Source organism: Nomascus leucogenys, chromosome 5 (assembly GCF_006542625.1).
Source record: "Nomascus leucogenys isolate Asia chromosome 5, Asia_NLE_v1, whole genome shotgun sequence".
Taxonomy (NCBI): domain Eukaryota; kingdom Metazoa; phylum Chordata; class Mammalia; order Primates; family Hylobatidae; genus Nomascus; species Nomascus leucogenys.
In genome coordinates, this window is record NC_044385.1 from 92123082 (window position 1) to 92150280 (window position 27199).

A 27199-nucleotide genomic window follows, 5' to 3' on the forward strand; every position below is an offset into this window, starting at 1 on the left:
TTCCATCTCCTGCATCCTAGGCATACACAGATAGTGTTATGTTCCTAAGGCCACAGTCAGCACAAGCCCCATGGCTTTGCTGGGCTCAGTCCACCCAGCAGCTCTCACAGGTTCAAGTATCACACTTGTGGCTTTCCCAGGGTGGAGTTGCAGGCTAGTGGCCTTACAGTTCTGGGGTCTTGGGGGCTACCCCACTCCCAGGTCTTCATTAGGCATTGCCCTATTGGAGACTCTCTTCAGTGGTTATGTCCCTGTGACAAGTCTCTGCCTGGGCCCTCAGGCTATCCAGTATATCCTTTGAAATATAGGCGGAGCCTGCATGGTTCCAAAGCCCTTGAATTGTACATGTCTACAGAGTCAGCATCATGTTGTACCAGTCAGCATCAATAAGCCTTGCCATAAAGGCTTATTCCTTGTGCCCTCCAGAGCAGTGGCCCGAGCCATAGTGGAGCCCACATTGCACTTGTGCCCACTTAAGAAACAGCTGGGTCAGCCAAGGAGCAATGTTCTGGAATCAAAGGAGCAGAATTCCAAGGTGATCCTGAGCAGCAGCCCCAGGAATGTGTCCTGGGCCTCTCTCCTGAAAAAATTCCGCCTTCCTAGAGCTCTGGTCCTGTAATGGGCAGGGCAGCCTCTATAATCTCCAAAATGCCTTTGGGGTCATTCTCTTACTGACTTCATAAATAGCACTTGGTTTCCTTCTAATCCTATTAATCTCTTTAGCAAATTCTTTTGAGAAAGAATAGTAATGTTCATACCATTAGTTCCATCCTCATTAATTCCATCATTTCTTTCTTTTCTCCTTTTGCTGTAAGCAACAGAAAGAAGCCAGGCAGCACCATGAATCCTTTGCTGCTTAGATGTTTCTTCTGTCAGATATCTTAGTTAATTGCTTATAAGTTCTGCCTTTTACAAAGTCTTAGGATATTCCATCATGTTCTTTGCAACTCTATAATAAGGATACTATTTACCCTAGTTTTTAATATTTTGGTCCTCAAATCTGTTTGCAACCTCGTCAGAATGATCTTTACAACTCTTAATTTTCATGGACATTTTGATCAATACTGCTTAAGAAATTCCCGACTATTCTCTTCTTTTGAACCCTCACCAGAAGGACCCTTAATACTCTACTTATAGTAATCTGGGCTTTTTCTAGCCTGCTCATCCAAATGCTTCCAGGTTTTACCCACTATCCTGTTCCAAAGCCACTTGCACATTTTGAGGTATTTGTTAGGGCAACCTCCCCACCTCTTGGTACCAGTGTTCTGTCTTAGTCTGTTTTGTGCTGCTAAACAAAACACCTGAGACTAGGTATTAATAAAGAAAAAAATATTTATCAGAGTTCTACAGGCTGGGAAGTCCAAGTTCTGTCAGTTACATCTGGTGAGGGCCTCCTTATTCCATCATCCAATGGGAGAAGGCAGAAGGGCAAGAGAGGATGAGGGCAGGGGGATAGGGTAGGGGCCAAACTTATCCTTTTATCAGGAAATCACTCCCAAGATAACTAATCAATTCTTGAGATTAGTGAATTAATCAATATTATTGCAATGAAGATAAACTTTCTAACACATGAATTTTGGGGGACACATTAAAACCATGGCAACCATATGACTCGCTCCTTGAGAACAATGATCCAACTTCCTAACATTCAATATCCAAGCGAACTGTTGGGGTATAACTTATTTTAAAGTGCATGAGTGCTTGTGTATATAAATTAACAGAACCTATACTATGCCTAAATCCAGTGCTTCCACTACTCAAGTTCTTTAGCTGAAGCAGTTTTTCCTCCTCTAATCCCAAAATACAAGATTTAAGCCTCAAACCCTATTTGATTTTAGAAAATGTGTGTTTCATAGGTTTACATTTATTACATTTTTAAGAATTCCCAGGGAACATTTCTTTAGTCCAACAAATTGATCTTGGTTTTCTCTTGCCATATGTTTTTGCAGTGTCCTTCTGAGATTCTACTTACTACCTTTTGCTTGATAACTGATTCTCCAAAGTTGCTATTTCCCAGAAAGGGGAGTGGCTCTATATTAATCCCTCCAGTGTCATTAATACCAAGCTTAATATACAAGACAACTTTTGCTAACATTTAATTATAACATCAATGCAGGAAGAGAAACCTTAAAAATGGGTACCAGGTAATATAGTCTAAGAGTCAAGCAGTGTTTTTACTCCAGAATCAATTGTTTTCCTTGAACCATTTTTCCTGAGGTCAAATTCTACCCTTATTCTTGGAGCCAAATTCCCACTGTCTCTCTTGTGGGAGTGGAGAGAAAGGAAATGAACAAACATTATAGTAATCTCCTCATGCTCTGAGTCCTAATGACATTATAATCACTCCATATGAATGTCTTCCTTTAGAGTTCATTACTGATTCAAGATTGCTCTCTATCTGCATGAGTTAATGTTGATCTCAGATCAACCCAACAAGAATAAAGGGGAAGAGTATTTTCCAGGCACAAATTCAATGTCCAACCTAAAATTTAAAATCTATTTATAAATCCCGTATTTGCCATCGTGACAGCTTTAATAATTTTAAAATCCATATTCCACTTTGAGCTGTAGGAGAAATTCTTGGTAAATTTAAAATAGCAGTTTATTCCCACTGCATAAGCATTACTGCTTCTATGTATTGGAGCAGTAAGTAAGTGCAAGTTACTGTCTCTTATGGAATATCTTTTAGTGTTTTAAATGAAATGCATCTTTTAGGAATGACTGATAACTCACAACTCAGTACTTAATGCATAAAACTGTGAACAACTGTATTTAAATGTAGTTTTTTTATATTCACAGCCCAACCATTCTATTTCATAGTGCCATTTAGTAATTGCTGCATAATTCTTGAGTAGTTCATATCTGAATTTGAAAATTTGAAATGTTTTTGAATTATTTATACTATAATATAAAGTTGAAGAAGGAAAAAATCAAGAGAAAAAAGAACTTTGGGAAGAAGGGTTTTTTTAACTTCAGGTTGGAGTAAACAAGTCAAATGTCTGCTTTCTTACCATGTTTTCAAGAAAGGCTTTTAGCTGAATGAGCACACTTACAAATAACAGAATTAACTTTGGGTCTCAATTTTCTGCTTTAGCTTCTAGATCTTTATCTTCCAACCCTACATTATACCATATACCTCTTCATAAGTATGTCCTACTTATCATGTCCTACAAAGTTGTAGAACATCAGGTTGGAAAAATGATATTTAAGGACCATTTAATCAAACTCATATCTGATATATATATGCTTATATATATATTTAAACATTCTGATAAATAGTTGCAATGTTTATAGAAAATATAGCTTGCTACTTCTAGAAGCAGAAAAGTTTTATTACACATTTCACACTATACGTTTATTGTCTGCCATTGCTTAAGTCCCATATGAGATGCTTATTTCAAAGAGATAAAGAAAGAGTCAATCTCTGCCTTTATCGGGGGAAACCAGTCCCCAATGTTTCAACGTAGGTTCTTTTCTATTTCCCTAAGTGTCAGCCGGTCTAAGAAATAAAGGCAAGGAGTACAAAAGAGAGAAATTTTAAAGTTGGGTGTCCAGGGGAGACATCACATATCAGCACGTTCAGTGATGCACCCCAAGCCACAAAACCAGCAAGTTTTTATTAGTGATTTTCAAAGGGCAGAGAGTATACAAATAGGATGTGGGTCACAGAGATCACATGCTTCACAAGGCAATAAAATATCACAAGGCAAATGGGGGCAGAGCGAGATCACAGGACCAGGGTGAAATTAAAATTGCTAATGAAGTTTCATGTCCCATTGGGCATGCATTGTCATTGATAACATCTTATCAGGAGACAGGGTTTGAGAGCAGACAACCGGTCTGACTAAAATTTACTAGGCGGGAATTTTCTCATCCTAATAGGCCTGGGAGCACTACAGGAGACTGGGGCTTATTTCATCTCTTATCTGTAACTGCATGAGACAGACATTCCTAGAGTGGCCATTTTAGAGACCTCCCTCTAGGAATGCATTCTCTTTCTCAGGGCTATTCCTTGCTGAGAAAAAGAATTCAGTGATATTTCTCCTATTCACTTTTGTAAGAAGAGAAATATGACTCTGTTCTGTCCGGCCCCTCAGGCAGTCAGGCCTAATGGTTATGTCACTTGTTCCCTGAAAATCACAGCCATCCTGTTCCTTTTGGATGCCCAGATTTCATATTGTTCAAACACACATGCTCTACAATTTGTGCAGATAACACGATCATCACAGGGTCCTGAGGTGACATACATCCTCAGCTTATGAAGATGATGGGATTAAGAGATTAAAGACATGTTCAGAGACTGCAGTAAAGACAGGCATAAGAAATTATAAAAGTATTAATTTGGAGAACTAACAAATGTCCATGAAATCTCTACAATTTATGTTCTTCTGTCACAGCTTCAGCAGGTCCCTCCGTTTGGGGTCCCTGACTTCCTGCAACATACCTTCACATAGTTCCTGGCTAGTGGGGTAGCCAACACATAAATCAGCAATTCCAACTTAATTTGATAATATTTGGAAAAGACACTAAAAAAGTGCAACAGAGGGACACTTCGGCAAGGGGAAAACCACTCAGTTTTTCTATACACCTGTCTTCTAAAGGAGTGATCCTCTTTGTTGCTGTCTTTTTGTGTCAGCTTCAGCCTGGCAAAGATAGTAAAGTCCAAATTACCTCCTAGCAAAAAAAAAAAAGTAGGTCTATTTTTACTTCAAAAAGAAAACAAAAAAATTAAAAGAAATACCAGCCCTAATGCACATAGGATATCTGAGAAAAAGAAAGCAGAGCAATCTTTCTAACTTGGCTTAATAATATCTTTAATATCTTTATAATACCTTGCAATACCTCTATACCTGCACTCAGATTGTCTTCCAAGTACTCTTAATGGTAGCCATGTGCACATAAAAGGACTGAAAACACTTCACTTTATATAGGACTCTACAATTTGAGTACAGTCATAAAATTGATTCCACAAACATGTACTGGACCTCTACTATGTCAAAGTCTCAATGAACTCAATGATGAAATCACAAAGACCTAATATTTATTCTCAAGGGGTTTAGTGCCTAGTGAGCGATACTAGCAAGTAAACAGACAATTAAAATACAGTGTAAATGGTATAATAAGAGAAAATAGCATCACATTACTTGGGAGCAGTCAGAAAAGCCTTTCTAGTGAAAGTCACATTTTATACTCTGACCTGAAGAGTGAGAAGGTGTTAGCTACTCAGAGAATGAAAAGGAAGAATGTTCCTGCAGAGTAAGAACATACACAAAGGCCCAGAAGCAAAAAAAGAGAGTGCGGTGTTTTCAAGGAACTTAACGAAGTTCAGTTTAGCTGGATCATGGAGTGATCCATGGTTTGAGGTAGCCTGAGGACGGCTCGACCAGTAATCAGAGGGCTGAGCATGCTAGAGTCTGTAGAGCTGTTTTAAGGCACATGGAATTTTGGAGTGAGAGTAACAGAAAAGCACTGAACAGTTTTAAATCAGAGTAATAGGGTCAGATTTCATTTTAGACAAAATACACTGGCTACTGTGGAGAACAGGTTTTCAGCACTTCAAGTCAAGAAGTAGATAAATATCTTTGTTAGAACTTTCTTCTCCACCATGGTCCCTGTATCAGTTCCAATTTAGGCAATGACCCAAATTTGCTCGGCACTAATTAACTAACGGGCCCTCAGTGGCTTTGGTGGTTTACGCGATGTAAAGGTCTGTCACACTACTCTGTATCCCCCCGGCACAATCAGGTATTCGGGCCTGCCTCTTTGAGGATTGTTCTAAAACACCTCATCCTAGTAGCTACAGCAGCATCCGCCACAGCTCTTGTGTTCAGGCACCACCTGATCAGACACACAAAGGCTTTGGCTACATAACCTGGAAGCATAAGATCTGACTTCTTTAGAAGCTGCAGAGAGGAGTTGAGTGGAATTTGTTTGAGGTCTTTCTGGAGTATTTCACTGGTCAATAGTTTACATGGATCTGCTGTGTAATAGAAAAAGCTGCACTCTATTTGTAGATTTGGGACACTTATAACTGGACCATTGGAATGAATGTGGTCACCTAGGGTATGCAGACAGAAGACAACCTTAGGGAAAGCCAGCATTCAAAACATGGAGAAAGAAAGGAGTTCTGCAAAGAATATTAAGAAGGCTTACCCTAAGGATACAGGAGAAAACCCAGCAGAGTTTTTTGATTCAAAAATAAAGCAGTAAAACACTCTAAGATGTGAAATGCTGCTAAGAGGTTGAGTGAAATAAAGTCTTAAATGTGGCCTTTAGATTTAGGAATAAATTTGGTCAAGTGAATTCTGATAATATAACAGAGAAATTTTGTTGGATGGTTAGGTTTAGAGAAATGTATTGTGATGGGTTGGTGGCTTGATTCACCCTTTCAAAAAGATCGTAAAGTGGATCATACAAATGATGCAATGAACAAAGTGAATAGAAGAAAGATTTTCTATTTATTTCTTTATTATTTATTGCTTGTTTTAAATTATAGAGGTTTGAGCAATCTCAAATACTTATGAAAAAGAGCAAGTAGAAAGAAAGAGATTGAATTTACAGAAAATAGAAGACAGAATTTGCTGATAACTAACAACCCACTTACCCTGAGCCATGATTGGCCCATATATGTATTTTGTTTGTTTGTTTTGTTTTGTTTTGTTTTGTTATTGTTGTTTTTGAGGCAGAGTCTCATTCTGTTGCCCAGACTGGAGTGCAATGTCTTGATCTAGGCTCACTGCAACCTCTGCCTCCCGGGGTCAAGCTATTCTCTCACCTCAGCTTCCTGAGTAACTGGGATTACAGTTACTCGCCATCATCCCTGGCTAATTTTTGTATTTTTGTAGAGACGGAGTTTCACCATGTTGGCCAGGCTGGTCTTTAACTCCTGACCTCAGGTGATTCACCTGCCTTATTTGTTTGTTTTAAGACCACAACATATTTTAAAGAGAGAAAGATGTAGGAATTTAGGCATCATTTGAAAATGTGGAAGATTTGGCATCTACGGGGCCCATAATTCTGTATGAAGGAGCTATGGTAGCCAATAGTTACATACCTCTTTCAAAATGAGTACATACAGTTTCCTGGCTGGGTGTGGTGTCTCACGCCTGTAATCCTAGCATTTTTGGAGGCCAGTGTGGGAGGATCACCTGAGCTCAGGAGTTCAAACGCAGCCTAGCAATATGGTGAAACCTCATTTCTAACAAAAATAGAAAAAAAATTAGCTGGGCGTGGTGGTGCACACCTGTAGTCCCAGCTAGTAGGAAGGCTGAGACAGGTGAATCACTTGAGCCCAGGAGGCAGAGATTGCAGTGAGCCAAGATCGTGTCACTGCACTCCGGCCTGGGCCACAGAGCAAGTCCCTGTCTCAAGAAAAAAAAACAAAAAGAAAAGAAAAGTGCATACAGTTTCCTGCCCAATTTATCTATTCTAAATCGGTATGTGTGTATGTGTGTTTGAATTTGTTCAGGCTGAAATATAAAATAGTGATAAAATAATTACAGAATATGCCTGAATGAGCAGAGAGATATGGATTCAGAAAATTTAAGAATTTTAACAGAAGTGAAGAAAGATAAGCCTGGGGATTCAGTTAACTTTCTACCTGTTTTTGTCAGAAGTTGAGAAACTCTATCCTAACGGTATGTCTGCTCTCTGAAGCTCGGGCAAGATCTTTTCTGAGAGTAAAAGGAAGTTCATTCTGGAAAATCTTGATAACAATATGTAGGAACAGATCTAAAGAAAATGTATTTGTAAGGACCTGTAAAATCATGATATTTTAATTATTTTATTTATTTTATTTTATTTTATTATTTTAATTATTTATTTAGAAGAAGTTTAGAAAAACTATTACTATTACTACTACTACTACTACTACTAAATGCATTCATGGAGCACTTCTGATATTCCAGACACCATTCTAAACTCTATTAATGACTCACTCTATTTAATCTTCATAATATGCCTATGAATTGAAGATTATTATTCTCCTCATTTCACTTCTTTAAAAGATGATTGTGTCAATTATATAAAATGCCAGGTTTTACATTGAAAAATGGAAATTTCTCAATTTGATGAATTTCAGGACCATTATCTCTTTTAAATTTCTACCTAAATAGGATTTCTAAGCTAAATCTCCTTATCCTTAATCCATTATTAATTCTAATAAATATTGAAATTTTATAAGAAACTTGACTACCACTAAATATTCCTGAAGGCACCATCTATAAACTAGCTAAGCATTTCACTTTATATCACCTAGGTTTAAATTAATTGATGAGCCACTAGAATGCATAACCAAAGTCATGTATTTTCTAGTGATACTTCATCATCATTAGATAGTTTAAAAGTCACTCCATCGACACATGGGTATTTGTGCTGGATTATCTTCTCTGTTTAGAATTCTCAAATTGTATAAACAATACTTGATTAGTACAAAATATTTATAAATTATTAGGAATAAATACTAAAACTAACATACAAGAGTAATATGAATCTATAATTTGATAATTCCCTAGGAAGATAGATAAATAGATCAATTATAAAACATACAAATGCTCCAAGCTTAACATTTTTAAAGAGAATGTCTGTATATGTTTTCTTTCTCAAGAAGTTTAGTATTAGCTGTTTTTCTGACACTGATTTCTGTGTGCACATAAGGAAGCAGATGTTTTCTATGTGCCCAATGTGCAATATTATCAGCAATAATGTCATTAAAAATAATTAAAAACCAAATATCATAGAGAAATAAGAAGTTACCCTTTGCATGTGGCTTAATGGAGCAGTGGCTTATTGAATGATATTATTAAACTACTATTAATTGAATATTTATATTTAATACCTTATGTTATTTTTCTTTATCACACTGTGTGATAAAAGAGTGCACTGTAAAACTGTGAACTACAGAGAGTTGACATTTAAAACAGACGTCAGCTTTTCCTGGGGAAAGGGGAAGACTAATGAAGTACTACTACATGGCACGACCTTGGCGTTATAAGTAATTTGTTTCATATCTGTTATCAGGGATTCTTGTTTGTCAAATTAAGAGATGCTTCCCCATTTGGACAATGAGCCAAACTGTAGATATAAGAACAGTTGATTAAAATTGGTGATGCAGTAATAGAGGGCACTTATGCTTTGAAGCTTAACATATAGCTTTCTCCATAATGCTTGGGGAGACCATTCTCCTCTCCATGTGAGCACGTAGCTCCCCTTGATGTCAATGGGAGTTGCATTTCCGTGACGAGAAGAAAATAGGCTTGCTAAAGTTAATTACCAGACTGATTTTGGTCTCCTTTTAATGCCCTGTTTATTGGCAATAGAAGCCTGATGTGTGGCTCACTTTGTTCCTCACCTGATTTTCGAAGGTGGGGAACAGAAAGCAAGTGTAAAAAGGTAGAATCTGTGAATAGGTACACCTAGAGCACGTGAAAGGAATTCAGCACTTTTATTTAACAGCAGAGACTTTCACTAGATTTCCCAGTAACACTGATGAGGCTGTATTCACCCTAAACTTGTGTGCCATTTTAGACTATGTTATTTTTATCTCAAGACCGAATAGCACAATTGCTACACATTTAATTAATAAAATATTTGAGCCAACATATAAGTACATCAAACATTGAGTAAATAAAAATCTAAGTAGAAAGAGAATCTTCATTGCAGAACTAGTTAATAAATCATTTTATTGCTGTTGTTTAAAAAATGGCAGTTTATCACTGAGATCCAGAATCAAAAGGTGCTTGAATTTTTCATAAGAAGAGGTGATATCACATAGTAGTTGAAGCCCAGACTCTACGCTCAGCCTACTAGGTTGGGAATGTTACTTATTCACCCTAGGATCTTGAGTAGATTCATATAGTCTTCCTGTATCTCAGTGTTCTCATCTGTGAAAGGGTGACACAAACAGCAAGTATCTTTTTAAAAAGCATGAGAAAATTAAATTAGCTAATACTGGTAAATCTGTTGAACTGTGATGAACATAGAATAAATAAGTGCTTTATAAATGTTAGTTGTTATAATTATTAATGAATAAATAAGTAAACCTCACTGCGGGAGATGTTTATATGCTGCAGAAAATAAAGAACAGCAAACAGTTTTGCTATATATCCATGTTTCAGTCTGAAAATTGTGCAGCTAGGTAGATTTTTTTTCTAGGAAATAATACTCTGTCTCATGATGTGTATGACGGACATCTCTGTCAATTATTCTGAAGATCTCTGGGCTCTGCTGAAACTCGCACTATTTCTACAGCTGTATGGGATAATCCCAACCAAAGGTAAATAAAACCCTAATTTTAAAAATATATTGTACATCAGGTATGTCACATTAAAAAACTCAGATTAATCAACTAGCAAATATTCCAACCATCTTTTGTAATCTCTGCCATAACCAGGGATAGTGGCCCTTTACATCCTAAACATAATTTCATTAGAGATGCTTTAAACAGGCGGAGAGGAATAAAGACCCATCACTGAGGCTGGATGTGTATCAATTTTGTTTCACAGGGATATGGTCATCCTAGCTATGGCAACCAAGGTAATTATTTTCTCCTTTTGAAACTGTAGGTTTTTCTAAAAGAAATATTCCTTTCCACAGTCAAACAGGAGAATTAGATAGCAATAGGGAACTTGATGATATGAGCTGCCTAGGGGTCAATCAGCATAGATGCCATTATTATAATGTTTCCCAAGGGCTGGAACTTGTAAACAGGATTACTTAAGTGATATTTAATTTAACATTTAAAAATATTACTCTAAGTGAAGTAAAAATATGTCTTATGTAGAATTTTATATAGTTTATACTGTGTGAATCATGATTTATATAAACTATTACTTAATACAATGACAAGTTAGAAAAATATGAGTCCATTTAAAAGTATTAAGTTACCAATGTCCATTTGTTATCAGGCTTTGGAGAAAATTGTAATAGTGGCATGTGATCCACTGAGATGTAAAAATATATTTTACTTATTCTACTGGTAAATGGCATGTTTTTTGATTGTTGTCTATTTGATAGTTTTTCTTTAGCTATCAATAACCCCAGAATCAAATGGATGGTCCATTCCTGGAAAGTGTGCAGAATTGGTGACATGAGTTGATATATGGCACATACACACACAAACCCACACATTCCCTCTGCCTTAATTTTCCGTTACTTTTATTTTTCTGTGATGTGTGGAGTTTTGTGGGGTTTTTAAAGTAATCTAAAATCTCTTTGTGGTGGAAATAAAATACTGTTTTTTTGTTTGTTTTGAGACAGAGTCTTACTCTGTTGCCTAGGCTGGAGTGCAGTGGCATGATCTTGGTTCACTGCAACCTCAGCCTCACAGGTTCAAGCAATTCTCCCGCCTGAGCCTCCTTAGTAGGTGAGATTACAGGCACCCACCACCAAGCCCGGCTAATTTTTGTATTTTTGGTAGAAACAGAGTTTCGCCATGTTGGCCAGGCTAGTCTCGAACTCCTGACCTCAAGTGATCCACCCACCTCGGTCTCTCAAAGTGCTGGCATTACAGGCATGAGCCACAGCACCTAGCTATAAGATGCAGTTTTAAAATGACACCTGCTATCACCTTAGCCTTTTTCTGTAAGGCTGATGGCCAAAATAGCATCTCCTGGGTGAAGGTACATAGCAGTGGGATGAGGATGTATGGTGAATCCAACAGAGTCTAAAGGAGGCTTCTGTGGTCACCTCAAGTCATGAAGTATCGAGGAAGAAACTATTGCTTATCAAAGTAGCAGTCACACACCACAGTCAACGGGATGTGCAAATTTCCAGGTATATAGAAAGAAACATGAATTCTATAAAAGTGCAAGTTAAAAATAAAAATTAATTGCATTATCAGTACTTTCTTCCAAAGCAGCAAGTTTCTAGAAAAACATTAACTTTGCTCTTGAAAGTTACTGAATTTTATTGAAGTCAATAGTTCCCCTGGGGGAAAATAGACAAATTCCAGCAGCTAGACGGAAGGGAATAAAAAAGAACAATTGTGGAAAGCAAAATATTTTGGTTGTTTACAGATAATACATTTTGTTAGAATTTTCCCATCACATAATCTGAAAGGAAAGTAATGTTATATTTATTGTTATAAGGACCTTGTTATACATCTGAAAATTTGGCTATTGCCCAAGTAGAGTCAATTTCTTCCTATTTCATGTAGACACTCTGTAAAAATAAAAAGGCTAAGATTTGGGGTAGTGGTTCATTCATTCACTCATCAAATATATATTGAGCATCTGCTTGGTACCAGGCATGATTCTAGGGGCTTGGAATACATTAGCAAACTAGAGTTTATCTTTCAGTGGGGGAAGATAATGAACAATAAGTATTGTAAATGAATAAGTAAAGTATAGCTATGTTAGAATATGTTCAGTGCTATGGGAGAAGAAAAGGAAAGCAGTTTGTAAATAGGATTGTTAATGCTGGAGAAGGAATTCCAACTTTAAAATGCAGTGGTCAGGCTCAGCTACGGTGGCTCATGCTTGTAATCCTACCACTTTGGGTAGGTGGATCACATGAGCTCTGGAGTTCAACACCAGCCTGAGAAGTGTGGCAAAACCCTAAAATACCAAAAATACAAAAAAACAGCCGGGCATGGTTGTGTGCACCTGTGGTCCCAGCTACTCAGGAGGCTGAGGTGGAAGGACCCACTTGAGCCCGGGGCAGAGGCAGCAGTTGCAATGAGCCATAATTTTGCCACTGCACTCCAGCCTGGGTGATAAAGCAATACCCTGTCTCTAAAATAATAATAATAATAATTTAAATAAATAAATAAATGCAGTGGTCAGATATGTTAACCCACAAAACAAGACTAAATACATTTAAATAGTTTGAAATCATACAAATTATATTTTCTGACAACAATAAAGTGAAACTAAAAATAATAATAGAAGGAAAACTCACAAGTATGTGAAAATAAAACAACATACCCTTAAATGACCAATGTGACAAAGATGAAATCACAAAAGCAACTAGAATATATTTAAGGATGAGTAAAATGAAAACACGACATATCAAACGTATGGGATGAAGTGAATGTGCTTGGAGAAAAATTTGTAGCAATATAAATTAACCTTAAAAAAAGATCTCAAATCAATAAATTAATGTTGGACCATGAGAAGACAGAAAAAGAGAAAATTAAATCTAAAGCTGACAGAAGGAAGGAAATAGTAAAGACCAGAACAGATATAGATAAAACATAAAATAGAAAAACTATAGTCAACAAAGCCAAAAATTATTTCTTTGAATAAATCAATAAAATTGACAAAATTTAGCTAGACTGACAAAGAAATAAAAAAAGAAGACATAGTTGATGAAAATCAGAAATGAAAGTGGGAATGTTATTGCTGACTGTACAGAAATAAAAAGAATTATAGGAGAATAATGTGAACCAATGGATACTAAACAATTAGATAATCTAGATAAAGTTAAAAAATTCTTAGAAGCACATATATTACCTAAACTGACTTAAGAAGAAATAGAATGTCTCAAAAAACCTATCAAAAGAGATTGAATCAGTATAATAATTTAAAGTTTCCCAAAAAAGAACAGTCAAGGAACAGATAGCCTCACTCGTGAGATAGCCTCACTTGTGAGATAGTCTCACTCATGAGATAGCCTCAAAAAATAGACATTTTTGAGAATGTCTCAAAAAACCTATCAAAAGAGATTGAATCAGTATAATAATTTAAAACTTCCCAAAAAAGAACAGTCAAGGAACAGATAGCCTCACTCGTGAGATAGCCTCACTCATGAATTTTTCCAAACATTTAAAGAAAAATTAATGCCAATACCTCTTGATTTTCTCCAGAAAACAGAAGAGTAGGGAACATAATTTATACCATTTTATGATGCCAGCAACACCCTGATACAAAAACTACATAAAAAATCACAAAGAAAAATATAGGCAAATATCTCTTATGAATATAGAAGCAAAAATCCTCAAAAAATACTAGGAAATCAATTCCAATGTTATATTAAAATTAATCATTAAGCCATGACTAAGTATGATTTATCCCAGGAAGGCAAGGATGGTTCAACAAAAGAAAATCAATCCATGTCATATGACACATTAGTAGAACAAAGGGGAAAAATAAACAATCATCTCAACTGATACAAAAAAGGAAATTGACAAAATCAACATGCAAAAGAATAAAGCCTTACCTTACACTGTATACAAATGTTAACACAACATAGATCAACAGCATTAATATAAGAGCTAAAACATTACAATATTTAGAATAAAACATAGGGGCAAACTTTTATGACTCTGGATTTAGCAATGAATTCTTAGATATGACATAAAAATCATGAGTAATAAAAGAAAAAATAAATTGGACTGTTAAAATTTAAAATTTTATGCATCAATAGACATTATCAAGAAACTGAAAAGATAAAAATGAGAGAGAACAGTTGTAGACCATATACCTGATATCAGGAGTAAATATCCAGAATATATAAAGAGCTCAAAAAACTCAACAACAAATAGACCACACAATTAAACATAGGCAAACAACTTGTATAGACTCTTCTCCAAATAATATATACAAATAGATCAATATCCTTAGTTATTTGGAAAATTAAAATCAAAGCTACAATGAGATATCACTTCATACCTGTTAAAATGGCTATTAAAAACAAACAAACAAACAAAAATGAGCACCAGCATGGACAACAGAGTGAGACTGTGTCTTTAATAAAAATTTAAAAATTAGACAGGCATGGGGGTGCATGCCTGTAGTCCCAAATACTTCAGAACCTGAGGTGGGAGGATCAACTGAGCCCAGGAGTTTGAGGCTACAGTGAGCCTTGATCATACCACTGCACTCCAGCCTGGGTAATGGCCTGGGTAACAGATTTTCTCCTTTCCAAAAATAAGAAAAATAAGTGTTGGTGAATATGTGGAGCATTGGACCTCCACACATTGCTTCTGGTAATGTAAACTAGGCCAGCTACTGGAGAAAACAACTTGACAGTTCCTCAAACAGCCAAACAGAATTACCATATGACCCAGCAATTCCATTTCAAAGTATATGTCTGCAAATTAGAGAAATTCACAAACAAAAACCCAAACAGGTACTTATACACCGATGTTCATTGCAGCGTTATTCACAATCATCTAAAGGTATTAATAACCCATGTCCATTAACAGATGAATGAATAAACAAAATATGATTATGATTATATATGTATATATTTATATATTATATATTTATATTATATTATATTTTATATATTATATATTTATATTATATTATATATTATATATATATAATTCAGCCATAAAAAATAAATTTCTGACACATGACACAACACAGATGAACCTTGAGAACAAGCATTATGTTAAGCAAATAAACTGAACTCAAAATGGCAAATATTGTACATTTTTACAGATATAAAAGATCTAGAATATGAAAATTGATAAAGACATGAAGTACATTAGAAGTTACCTAGAACTGAGGATGGGGGAAATGGGGATTTATTGCTTAATGGTTACAGACTGTGTTTGGAGTAATAAAAAGTTTTGAAATAGTAATAATGATTGCACAACATAGTGAATGCAGTTAACTCCACTGTATAGCACACTAATAGTTAACATGGTTAAAGTAGCTAAAATGGTGATAGATAAATAGGTAGGGAGAGAAAGAGAGAGGGAGGGAAATGGAGATGGAGGGAGGAAGAAAGGGAGATAGAGATGATAGATGATAGATAGATATAGATATATAGATATAGATATAGATATAGATAGATGATAGATATAGATAGCTGATAGATAATAGATGAAGAGATAGAGATAGAGAGATGAGATAGAGATAGAGATAGAAATAGATAGAAGTGATAGAGATATCTTCACAATGAAAAGAATGAAGGGTTGGTGCAGGCAAGGGTAAATATTTTATTTAAGCTAAGACTTGAAGCTAGGAAAGGAGTTCTTCACAGATGTCTGAGAAGCCTATTTCCAGCAGAGGAAAAGCTGATGCAAATAACCTGAGGCAGACACATGCCTGCATGTTTGAGGAGCAGTGAGGAGCCAATGGATCATAATGGGGTGAGAAAGACAGGTCATAAAACATGAGATTAGTGAGAAGAGGGGCATCCACACTTTATTTGCCATGTAGGACAACATAAGGGCTTTAATTTTTATTCTGAGAAAAACAACTGACTCTTGGAGTATTGTGAGAAGAGGAAGGATGTCTGGCTTACCTTTGTTTTAAGAAGCTCTCTCAGGCATGCTTAGAATAGGCTAGATGGGGGAAGGTTACATGAAGAAGACCAGTTAGAAAGAGAGCAGTTGGAGACCCATAATAATCCAGAAAAAGGATGACAATACTTAGCCCAATTGGCAAGAGGAACTATTGAGACATGGTTGGATTGGATGAACTTTGCAGTCAGAAAGAGAAAGATGTTCCACAAGTATGAAAGAGAAGAGATAAAGATAACTTTAAATTTTCTGGCCTGAATATCTGATAGAGGTGCCATTAACCAGGAAGTTGGAAGACAGGGAGCAGTAGGAGACATGCATGCGTGTGTGTGTGTGTGTGTGTATGTGTGTGTGTGTGATGTGAGAGATTATGAGTTATGCTGGATATGTTAATTTTGACTCATCTTGGAAATATCCAAGTATACTTGTTGAAAAGGGATTTGGATCAGAATTTCTGATGTTGAGGAGAGAGATCCAGACTGGAATATGAGCTTCCCAAGAGAGTAAGTGTAGATATAAAAGAAAAGAAGCCAAGGAACTGAGCCTTGGGCCTTATAAAACATTCAAATAAGTCATAACCACAGGAGAAACTAACCAAGAAGCCTGAGAAGAAATGGCCAGTGAAGACGAAATCAAAAGACTGTGGTTTCCAGGAAGCCAGGGGAAAACAAAATGTTTCCAGGAGGAGGAAGTTCAACTATGTGCCTGTAAATTCAGAGAGGTTTGAATTCACACCAGCAAAGCCAAATTTTCAGTTATTTTCACATTGAAGTATGATTGTGTGTGTATAAATTTAATGGTGAATGAATTTAAGGGTATGCAAAATCATTTTATGACTTTTTTCCTGTAATAAACCAAATGTACATCACATATAAAATAATTTGTCACAATTGGTTATGAGAATATTCAATTAAAAGAAAGTATATGTAATCTCATTAAATATAAAAATACTGTAATTTTACTTACAATCACACAATAGTATGTTGTAGAAAACCTTGATTGTGTTAGGGTTTCAGGGTAAAAATTTTTACTACTGTTGTTGGCTATTATTTTTCAGACTTATGTCAATGAAAACCAAACTAATGATGAAATTGCAGGTGGAAAAAAAAACTGATTAAAACAGAAGAACCACAAAGGTTCATAAAAACAGTGTTTGAATTTAATAATTTAAATGGGATTGTAATATTATTTGAAAATTCACCATAATTCAATATATTTGCAAATATATGAACCTTAAGTAGGTGGCATTGAATGAGTCCAAAAATAATTGTGTTGTACAAATGCTGTTAGGAACACAGCCATCAGGTAAAAATAAAAAATAAGAATAAAAATGAAAGGCTTTTTATTTAAAAATAATAGATTTTTTACTATAAAGCTTCAAGAACAATGCAATAGGTCAAGGTAACAAAAATATGGACAGAACTCATTTCAATATGGTGCACCATTTAAGAATTCTAAGAAATAAAAAATGCATATGTAGAGGTAGAAATTATACTCCTTATTTTATGTTGAAATATAGATAGTGGTATAACAGAAAATTGGTACCTTTGGAATACACATTAATTTATACTTCCAGTGAACTAAAATATGAATAAGATATTATTTTGATAACCATGTTTTACAGGTGTATATTATGCCTTATAAAATACTATAATATTAAGATACGAATTTTACATTTTTTGAACAGTGCAAGATCTGGCTGTTATCTACTAAAATTTAGATTGGTAGCTGTGAAAGCATAAGAAAAGTGTATAGAGAATTTATTATGTGATCACTGTGCCTTTAAGAACACTGGAAGAATTTTTAAGCACTCTCTCTCAAAAGAACAAATAAAGGAGCTTCCTTTAGGGTGGGAAGATCAGCTCTATTTAAAACAAAGCAGAACAATGAAGCATTTTTAGACTCACAACACCACTCCTCCTTTTCATAGGTTGATTTGCCCTCATGCAAAGTAACACCCTGGCATCTACATTAAAATTGAAATTGACAAGGCATCCCTTTCATCCCTCACTGCCAAAACTCCTCATTAATAATAATTAACCATCTCTGGCCTCTATCCAACAGTTTAATAAATACTGGAACAACTCTGGGCCTCAGCTGCATTTGTAGCTTTAGCCACGGAATGGGAATGATGGGATTCTGAATGAGATTCGCTGAATAGCATCAGTGCAGCAAAATGACTACTCAATTGTCTGTTAATGAATACCCATTATTTAAATATATATTTATGTTAGAGTATGTGTAGAAATGCTCATTCAAATAGGTCATATTCAGGTTTATAAAGTTAAGTTCTGTATGTGCATCCAAAAATTGTTAATGTATAGCATCATAATATTTGATAATTGCTGTAACAATCATCATTTTATACATTTCATATAGGTATGCTCTCTTAGGTAACATAAATAACTTTTGTTTCCTGGTAAATGGCGACTCTTATGTCCAATGCCATAAAGCAATATAGATGATACTTAAGGAATAGTCATTGCAAATGTACTGTTTTATTTACTTGATAGGTAAATTCTTCAGTTTGGTTTGTGATGTTATTACTCTTAAAATTTCACAGAGCATATAACCAAATGTCTTCATAAGACTAGATATTGTTGTATTTATTAGAAGAAATGTGGTAGGAATGGGAAAGGTGAGTGCCTTTTTCAAACTTCCAGTTTATTCATGGAGAGAATATGAGATTAGTTTCTCTCTCTTTACTCTTCAAGGCAGAGGTGAATGACTTACCTGGTTGGTAAAAAATAGAGAAAGGAACTGTGCAGGCATAGATTTTAATTTCTGTTTTTCAGAATGTCTTCTTTTCAGGATCCATTCCCTGTCTGTACCTTGGGGCAGTCTCTACCCCTGTGAGGGAAAAGAGAGTGGTGCTACAGTGTACCTCAGACTAGAGGATAGGTCTAGCTTATTAGGAATGAATGGTTAGGATGTCATATCCGGACAATGGTCCAGGCAAATAACTTTAACAATATGCCTCTGACTCCCAAATCCTATTTCACAATCCTTCAAAAAGCTCTAGGGCTTGAGGAGTCAGGCTTACTTATCGAGTCCAAAACTCCAGCATGAGTGAAGATTAATGAAGTTGCTCTAGGGTGAGCATACACACATGGCATATGTTTGAATGTGTCTTCTTATCCTTGATAGCTTTCTGTGCCTATTTTCCTAAACTGAAAGAAATACAGATGAAGTTTGACTCTGGGTTTAAGGCCATAATCCCAGAATGATCTTCTGCCTTGGCCAATGATTATATAAATGAAAGTTTGTTCCATGAAATCTTATTAAAGAGACAAAGAATAAAAACCAACCTTACTAACTAGTGCTACCAGCACAGTTTCTGACTTGGGATTTCACTTTGATGAAACTTGCATGAATCTTGACCAGAAAGTCAATGAACTTTCTCCATGAATTTCCCTAAAAAATAATTGTGAAGACCATTAGGGTAATTGAACACTTATCTTGGTACTCACATTTTCAAAGGATAGGTATTAAACCCCAACGAATCTCCCTTAATTTCTAAATAAATGTTAAATTTTGTCAACATATATTTACCCAACAATTAGAAGTATAAATAACCAATTTGGATGTTGACTAAGAATTAACACACTACAATCAGGAATTCAGAACATTTATTGCAAGAGCTGAATAATTGTAAATAACGTAGAACTGGCAAAGCAGTAACAAGGATAATTGTTTAGATATTTATTCTGTCAAAGTCATCAAACACCCCTCACAAACCGACAAAAATGTACTTCAATAAGCAATGCACCCCTACCCATTATTTTCCATTATACTGTGGAAAAATGTGAACTGCTATTTACAAAGTAATTTTATTTTTTGGTAAGAACAAATTAACTATCAGATTAGCAAACCTTTTTTTTTTAATTTTTTGGATTTTTTTTTGTTTTTTTTACTTTTAAATTGATGGTGAACCGTGGCATTAAGATAACTTCCACTTCTTTCAATAAAGACATTTTGTTGCATGCTATTTATTTGTTTAAATCATCTGTCATGCCTTAACAAAAACCTCCTAAGAATATTTGAATTTGGATTTGTTTGCACGTGCAACTGAGATCTTATTAACATTAGTTGTCACTTTGTTGGTTTGACCTAAGTGACAATATGCTGGTACCTGCCAGGCATTGACCAACTATGATAACAAACAGTTAAACAGCAATAATTAGAGATTTATCCCTTTATTTCCCCCAACTACCCTACCTGGAGAATGTTCTGTTACATCATGAAGGCACAACACATTAAATATTTTGTGGCTATGGTCTAATAACACTTGTGTTACAACAACATTATTGTATATGAGGATCAACACAAACTCTGCCATTTCAACAAAGTTGTAGACACACATTTGCCCAATTGAAACTATTTTTGAATAGTTATTTTTCTTCCATATATGCTAATTTTGATACATTAGTTTTACATGAGTGACAAGTAGAGGATATTATATCACTTTTGATGGATAACACTTTTCCATTACTCTCTCACTTAATGGTACTAATTAAGTGATTTTGCTTTTACCTACTTCGAAAATAAGAGTATAAAAAATAGGTTCTGAATTTCCAAGCTTTTGCAGAAGTCCTTTTTTGTATAAAGTTTTCATCTTTTCTTTCATCTTTATTGTTTACAGAATTCCAGCATCATAAGCTGTCATACAAGAAGCAAGATTTCAGAACCTTTTTTAAACACAAGTGTTTGAGATTGTTTGAACAATGTGTGTCAAGACAGACTACTAACGCAGAAACACCTCACTAAAAGAAACAACAAAAATAGCAACAGAGGTAAATAAAAAGAAGGACAGAGGCAACCATAAAACACAGAATTATGCTACAACATTTTTAGGTGAACATTATAAGTACACAAAAGTTGTTAATAATAGCTTGCTTCTATTTACAAATACTTTAACACTGATTGACTTACAAGTGTCCACTAACGTTGTTAACAGCACGATAGGTTTAATGCTTATCTCTTTAATTTTTGTTTGCAGTATAATGTCAAGTATAGCAGTCCCAGCACAAATCAATGACCAAAAAAAAAAAAAAAAGAGCACAATTTCTAACTGGATATGTTTTTCAGTCACTCTAATCCATGAAACTTTCTTACTTTCCAAATGCATATTCTATTGTTCATAGCAGCAGTCCAGGGTCAAAATAAAATGCAATAATAAAAAAAAATTTGCACAATGGAGAGATCTCTGGAGAGTTTAATCAATTCTAGTAAACAAAATTGCATGGCTAGAACTATCTTCTCTCATATGTTGCAAAACATTGTATTCTCCATAGTGCTAACACAAAGTTATAGGTATCCCTGCTAGAAGGGGCATAGTTGTAGAGATCTATTGAATACATAAAGCTCTGACACACACGGTATTAGCATGTCTATTTAGATTAAAGTTATTAGGTCCCATATAGCCTTTTCTTAGAGTTGGTGCTCCTTAGGACTCTCAATAGCACCTCCTGCTTGCTTATAAGACTTCAGATTTGCCAGAGGAATGTCTGTCATGTGGCTGCCATTGTTGAAATGGCCTTCGTTGGAGCCATACTGCTTACGGTCATTGAACTGGTTCCTGTTGCTGTCTTCTTTCCAGGCTCTGGTCAGGGTGTGCCCATTCACAAGCTTGTCCTTCTTCACCCATTCTTTCTGGGGTGCAAAGGTTGAGAGAGGAGATTTAGGGTGTTGATATGGACCCAAGCCAGGAGGCATCCAGCAATTATCAGAGTGACCCAAAACCAAGCACTCTTGAGTGCACATCTCTGTAGCTTCAGCTAATCCCCGTGGACCCAAAGGCCCGTCTGCAGAAGACAAGACAGAGAAAATAAGAAAAGAAAGTGGTTAAAAGTTTCAATGAAAATTATCTCCTTAGAGAAAAAGTATGTTATTAGTGATCTTATTTTTTCATAAAAGTGTATCAAGTCAAGCAACTCAAAGATATATTTCTCCATCTTCTAAAGATTAACACAAAATTTTCTCCCATTTTGTAGGTTGCCTGTTCACTCTGATGGTAGTTTCTTTTGCTGTGCAGAAGCTCTTTAGTTTAATTGGATCCCATTTGTCAATTTTGGCTTTTGTTGCCATTGCTTTTGGTGTTTTAGACATGAAGTCCTTGCCCACGCCTATGTCCTGAATGGTATCTCACACCAGTTAGAATGGCGATCATTAAAAAGTCAGGAAACAACAGGTGCTGGAGAGGATGTGGAGAAATAGGAACACTTTTACACTGTTGGTGGGACTGTAAACTAGTTCAACCATTGTGGAAGTCAGTGTGGTGATTCCTCAGGGATCTAGAACTAGAAATATCATTTGACCCAGCCATCCCATTACTGGGTATATACCCAAAGGACTATAAATCCTACTGCTACAAAGACACATCCACACGTATGTTTATTGCAGCACTATTCACAATAGCAAAGACTTGGAACCAACCCAAATGTCCAACAACGATAGACTGGATTAAGAAAATGTGGCACATATACACCATGGAATACTATGCAGCCATAAAAAATGATGAGTTCATGTCCTTTGTAGGGACATGGATGAAACTGGAAACCATCATTCTCAGTAAACTATCGCAGGACAAAAAAACCAAACACTGCATGTTCTCACTCATAGGTGGGAATTGAACAATGAGAACACTTGGACACAGGAACGGGAACATCACACTCCGGGGACTGTTGCGGTTGGGGGGAGGGGGAAGGGACAGCATTAAGAGATATACCTAATGCTAAATGACGAGTTAATGGGTGCAGCACACCAACGTGGCACATGGATACATATGTAACAAACCTGCACATTGTGCACATGTACCCTAAAACTTAAAGTATAGTAATAATAATAAAAAATAAATAAATAAAAATAAATAAAATAAATAAAAAAAAGAAACCATGTAAACTAAAAAGAAAAAAAAAGATTAACACAAAAGGAATCAAATTTGTTAGGGAGGTAAGATTGATCTATTAATATTTTCCTTCTTAATCCTTTATTTAGTTATTTAGATCCAAAGACATAGATAGATAGATAAAAAGACAGATATGGGTAAACAGATATAACCATGATGTATCATTTTATAAGTCTTTGTTAAAGACTTGATAAAGGCATACAGATTATTAATAATTTATATTCTAAGAAATCCCAGAAAAAACTCATATATATGATAAATTATAAAAAGTAGAACAATTTATATGTGCAATATTAAAGAATATGCAAACAATACAACTCCACTAAGTTAAAAAGCAAGATTACCACTTGAAACATAGCATCATTAAAAATACTGTAAATGATTATATAAAATATTGTTTTTTCTAAATAAACACATTATTTTTATATGAAAATATTTTGCCACATTTTTGAAAAGTTAAATACTCGTTTTAAAGAATAATTATTGTATCTAACAACACATCTGGTCAGCTGCAAACATTCTGAAATCCAAGTAAAGGAGAAGCCATTTGCATCCAGACAGTGTTTGGTTCCTCTGAGCTTAACTATTTTCTAAATTTCTAAGGTATAAAACTGAAGCTAAATTGCAAATTGAATCACATGGAGTCTAACATTCAAGGGAAAGAAAGTGATCATAGAATTTATCTTCTACTTTTTTTCACCAGCAGGCAATCTAGAACATACATTTTAACCAGGATTTCAAAAGTAAACTATTTTCTGACTGTTTAAAATAGAAATCAGCCCTTTACTAAAAAAAAACATAAGCCAAATGGTTAAGAAATAAATTGGGTTTCTTTGTTGCTGTTGTCTTACCCCCCTTGATTAAACAGCCACGTGATAGATAAATGATAGCTTGGAAATTAGGAATTGATTTTACGAATTAAGTTAAGTGGATAGGCAAGAATGCCTGAGGCATAAAGCATTTTCAAAAGCAGAGAGTCATCAGAAAAAAAATGCAGAAAAAAGAAAAGAAAGCATGCCTGCAGGTTTGCTTAGTCATCAATTTAAATAGCTCAATAATTGGAATGTAGGTCTTTGCTAAAACCCAAGTTAGCACAACTAATATTTTTAAATGTCCAATAATTGTGAGCTCTCTATTTGCCTTAATAATATTCTAATTATTTCTTGCATGTGAAAAAAAAAAATTCCCACTGCGACAGGCAACAGTTGATGGCAAAGACCAGAGACAGCAAACCGCAGGCAACATCAAAATAGATACTGAATGTAGTTTTCCTGGGTACGATGTATACTACTTGGGTGATGGGTGCCCTAAAATCTCAGACCTCACCACTATACAATCATCCATGGAACCAAAAACCACCTGTGCCCCAAAAGCTGTTGATATAAAAAAAATTGTTTAAAAACAGAACAGATACTAGATGTGAAAAAAGGAGCTGAAATGCACTATTTCATATAAACTTAAAGTTTAGAGATTTTTTATATCTAAAAGTCTTCCTTTTAGAATATCCTTAAAATTACTTCCCATCTGAACCAAATTCCCATCCCCTCAAAAGCAAACAGTTTTGTTTTGTTTAAACACATATTCATTACTTAAAACTTTTCCTCTCACATACCTCCAATGATTACTTACTTTTTTGGATATTTAATTTAAACTTCTCTATGAGCTTTTCTTTGCCCTCTACAATCTGGCCACATTTTAAAAGTTAAAACTAATTTCTCACTTTTAGTCTCCCTTAAGTGTACTCAGTGACTCTGCATTCACAAAGCTAACACATTTTGCTTAAACCAATCCATGCTCCCTGCATTAGGATCACAGGCTTAGAAGATGTTTTTTGCTGGGCCTGTTTTCACTTACTTACTGACCTCTTCAAGGGTCAGCTTATGTCCCATACACCAAAAGCAAGCTTCCATAACTCTACCAATTCATGCTTCATATGCACCTTGATTTCCACAGAGCTTTCTTTATTGAGGAATAACAAATTTCCTAACTGAGCTCCCTCAACTCTTAGCTTAATTCTATTTTTTGTTTTTTGGAGGGGGTTCCGTATATTTGCAAGTTTTAATTTTAATTTCCTCCCAACTAGATTGAAAATTGGTGGAAAAAAATGGCACGTCGGTTTTCTGATTCCTCATAGTGCTAAACAATAGTGGTGATCTACGAACAATGTTAATTGTTAATTAAACTTTTATGAGGTTGAAAATGTTCTGAGAATTATCAAAGATATCTCCTGCTTAAAGGCAGACCTAAAGTAATTATAATAGAAGATGCTAATTTCACAAATCTTACACCAAATGCTTCCTCAACAGCAAATTCCTTTGCCTAGCAATACTTTGTGACAGTTTATAAATGAATAATTTAACTTCTCTGTTAAATATATTTACTCCTTTCTAAACATCAATGGAGTTAATCACCAATTTGATATGTAACATATCTTGAAGCCTACAAGCAAACTTTTAATCTTTACATTTCCAGCATCATTAATAAGTTTTTATTGTTAAAATCTCCAAAGGGAAAAAAAATTACCAGCTACCTCAGAAATGTCATTACATCAGGCTTTTATTGAGCTCATCAAAAAAGAGAGGATGTGCAAGGCTATTTTAAAATTAGCCTTATGCAACACACCCAACCATCTTATTAATTTAAGACATATCACTCAAAGATTGAGAATGTGTTGTGTGCGTGTTTATAATATGTATACCTTAGGTTTTCAGCATTGTGTGACACATTTTAACAAATATAATTTATCCTTTTAAAAAATATTTACAATCAACAACAGTTATTTATTCCACAAACATTTACTGAGCATGTACTATGTGCTGGCACTGTGACAGGCACCAGAACTACAGCCTTGAACAAAACAGATGTCAACACTATCCTCATGAAGCTGAGAGTTATTCTGGGAAACACATGATTGCCTTAAGAGCAGTGAGCTGAGAGGGAAGTAAAAGGTGTCATTAAAACGAGCTGGGGGCCGTTAACTCTTTTAGGAACGTTTTTCTCTTTATAACTTATCAGATAGACTTTGTGCCAAGGTACATCATTTCTTCTATAATTTCTTTAAACTTTTTTTTACATAATTGGCATTAAAACATTTACAGTTAAAATTTTTATGTACTGTACAAAATCTTTAACTTGCAAAACATGAGTTTGTTTTCATTAAATAATATTAATTGTTCTTTGTGCATTGTACTTCCCATGATTCATTCCTGTAAGTAAACTTGAAGGATTTTGATAAAGTCTATAAATAAATTTATAGAAGTTTTGTAGATTCATAAGTAAGTCTTTCAGATAACTGGTTGCTGTACAAATTTTAAAGATCCATCCTCAGGTCAGCCACACACAATGGCACTCTAGAAAGGCAGAATTTTTTGTTAGCGCTCTAAATGGGAGAAGCCTTTCAGGCAGAGCCATACAAGGGACTGAATCTGGGAACAAGGTAACAGCAAGCTGGAGCTCTAGAGAACAGTCTATGTACGAAAAACTGAGTAGGGTTAGCTAGGGTTTTAGGGCTCTCTGAGGATTGGCTAATTTGAATAATTTCTCAAGAACCAGGTCAAAACAGCAATGTCATATTACCTAGTATCAAAGCATTTGCTTAGGCAGGTTGCTTAGTGACCCAGAAGTGTGAGATCACTAGAAGAGAACTAGAGGAATATGGATTTAGATGCTCAAGAAGGGGAAATTTACCAGTCTCTAGACCGGGGCTCAAAACTGAGCCAAAACAGCAAAAAACAAAAACAAAAACAAAACCTATATACATCAATCAATCCATCAATAATCTGCTTATCTGCTGTGTATCATTATAGTATGAGCTGTATTGTTGGAAAATATAATTTGCTTTATGCTTTAAAAGTTTTTATTTTTAATTTTTGTAGTTACATGGTAGGTATATGTATTTATGGGGTACTTACTTTATGCTTTGGTAAGTTTTTATTTTGGGACATGACATTAAATAGGGAAAAGTTTAATTTGTTTCTTTGGGCCTCTATGTAATTCCCAGTAATTGCTGTGATATTAAGGAGAAAACAAAACAAAACAAAAAACAAAAGCCCAGTGAGTTTTATCATGGGAAAATAAGAATGCTTCCGTGTTTTCTT

At 35.1% G+C, this 27199-nt stretch overlaps 1 protein-coding gene across 5 annotated transcripts in view; it reads right to left on the minus strand.

Moving 5' to 3' along the window:
• Nucleotides 1-19807: 19807 nt before the first annotated feature.
• The window catches only part of PCDH9 (protocadherin 9), a 911081-nt gene continuing 903689 nt past the window's right edge, over nucleotides 19808-27199 (minus strand). For all 5 annotated transcript variants that reach the window (XM_030813481.1, XM_030813479.1, XM_030813480.1 and 2 more), the window contains one exon: nucleotides 19808-21999. In XM_030813481.1, the coding sequence (XP_030669341.1) occupies nucleotides 21626-21999 (374 nt within the window). In that variant the 3' untranslated portion in view covers nucleotides 19808-21625. The remainder of the gene's footprint in view (nucleotides 22000-27199) is intronic.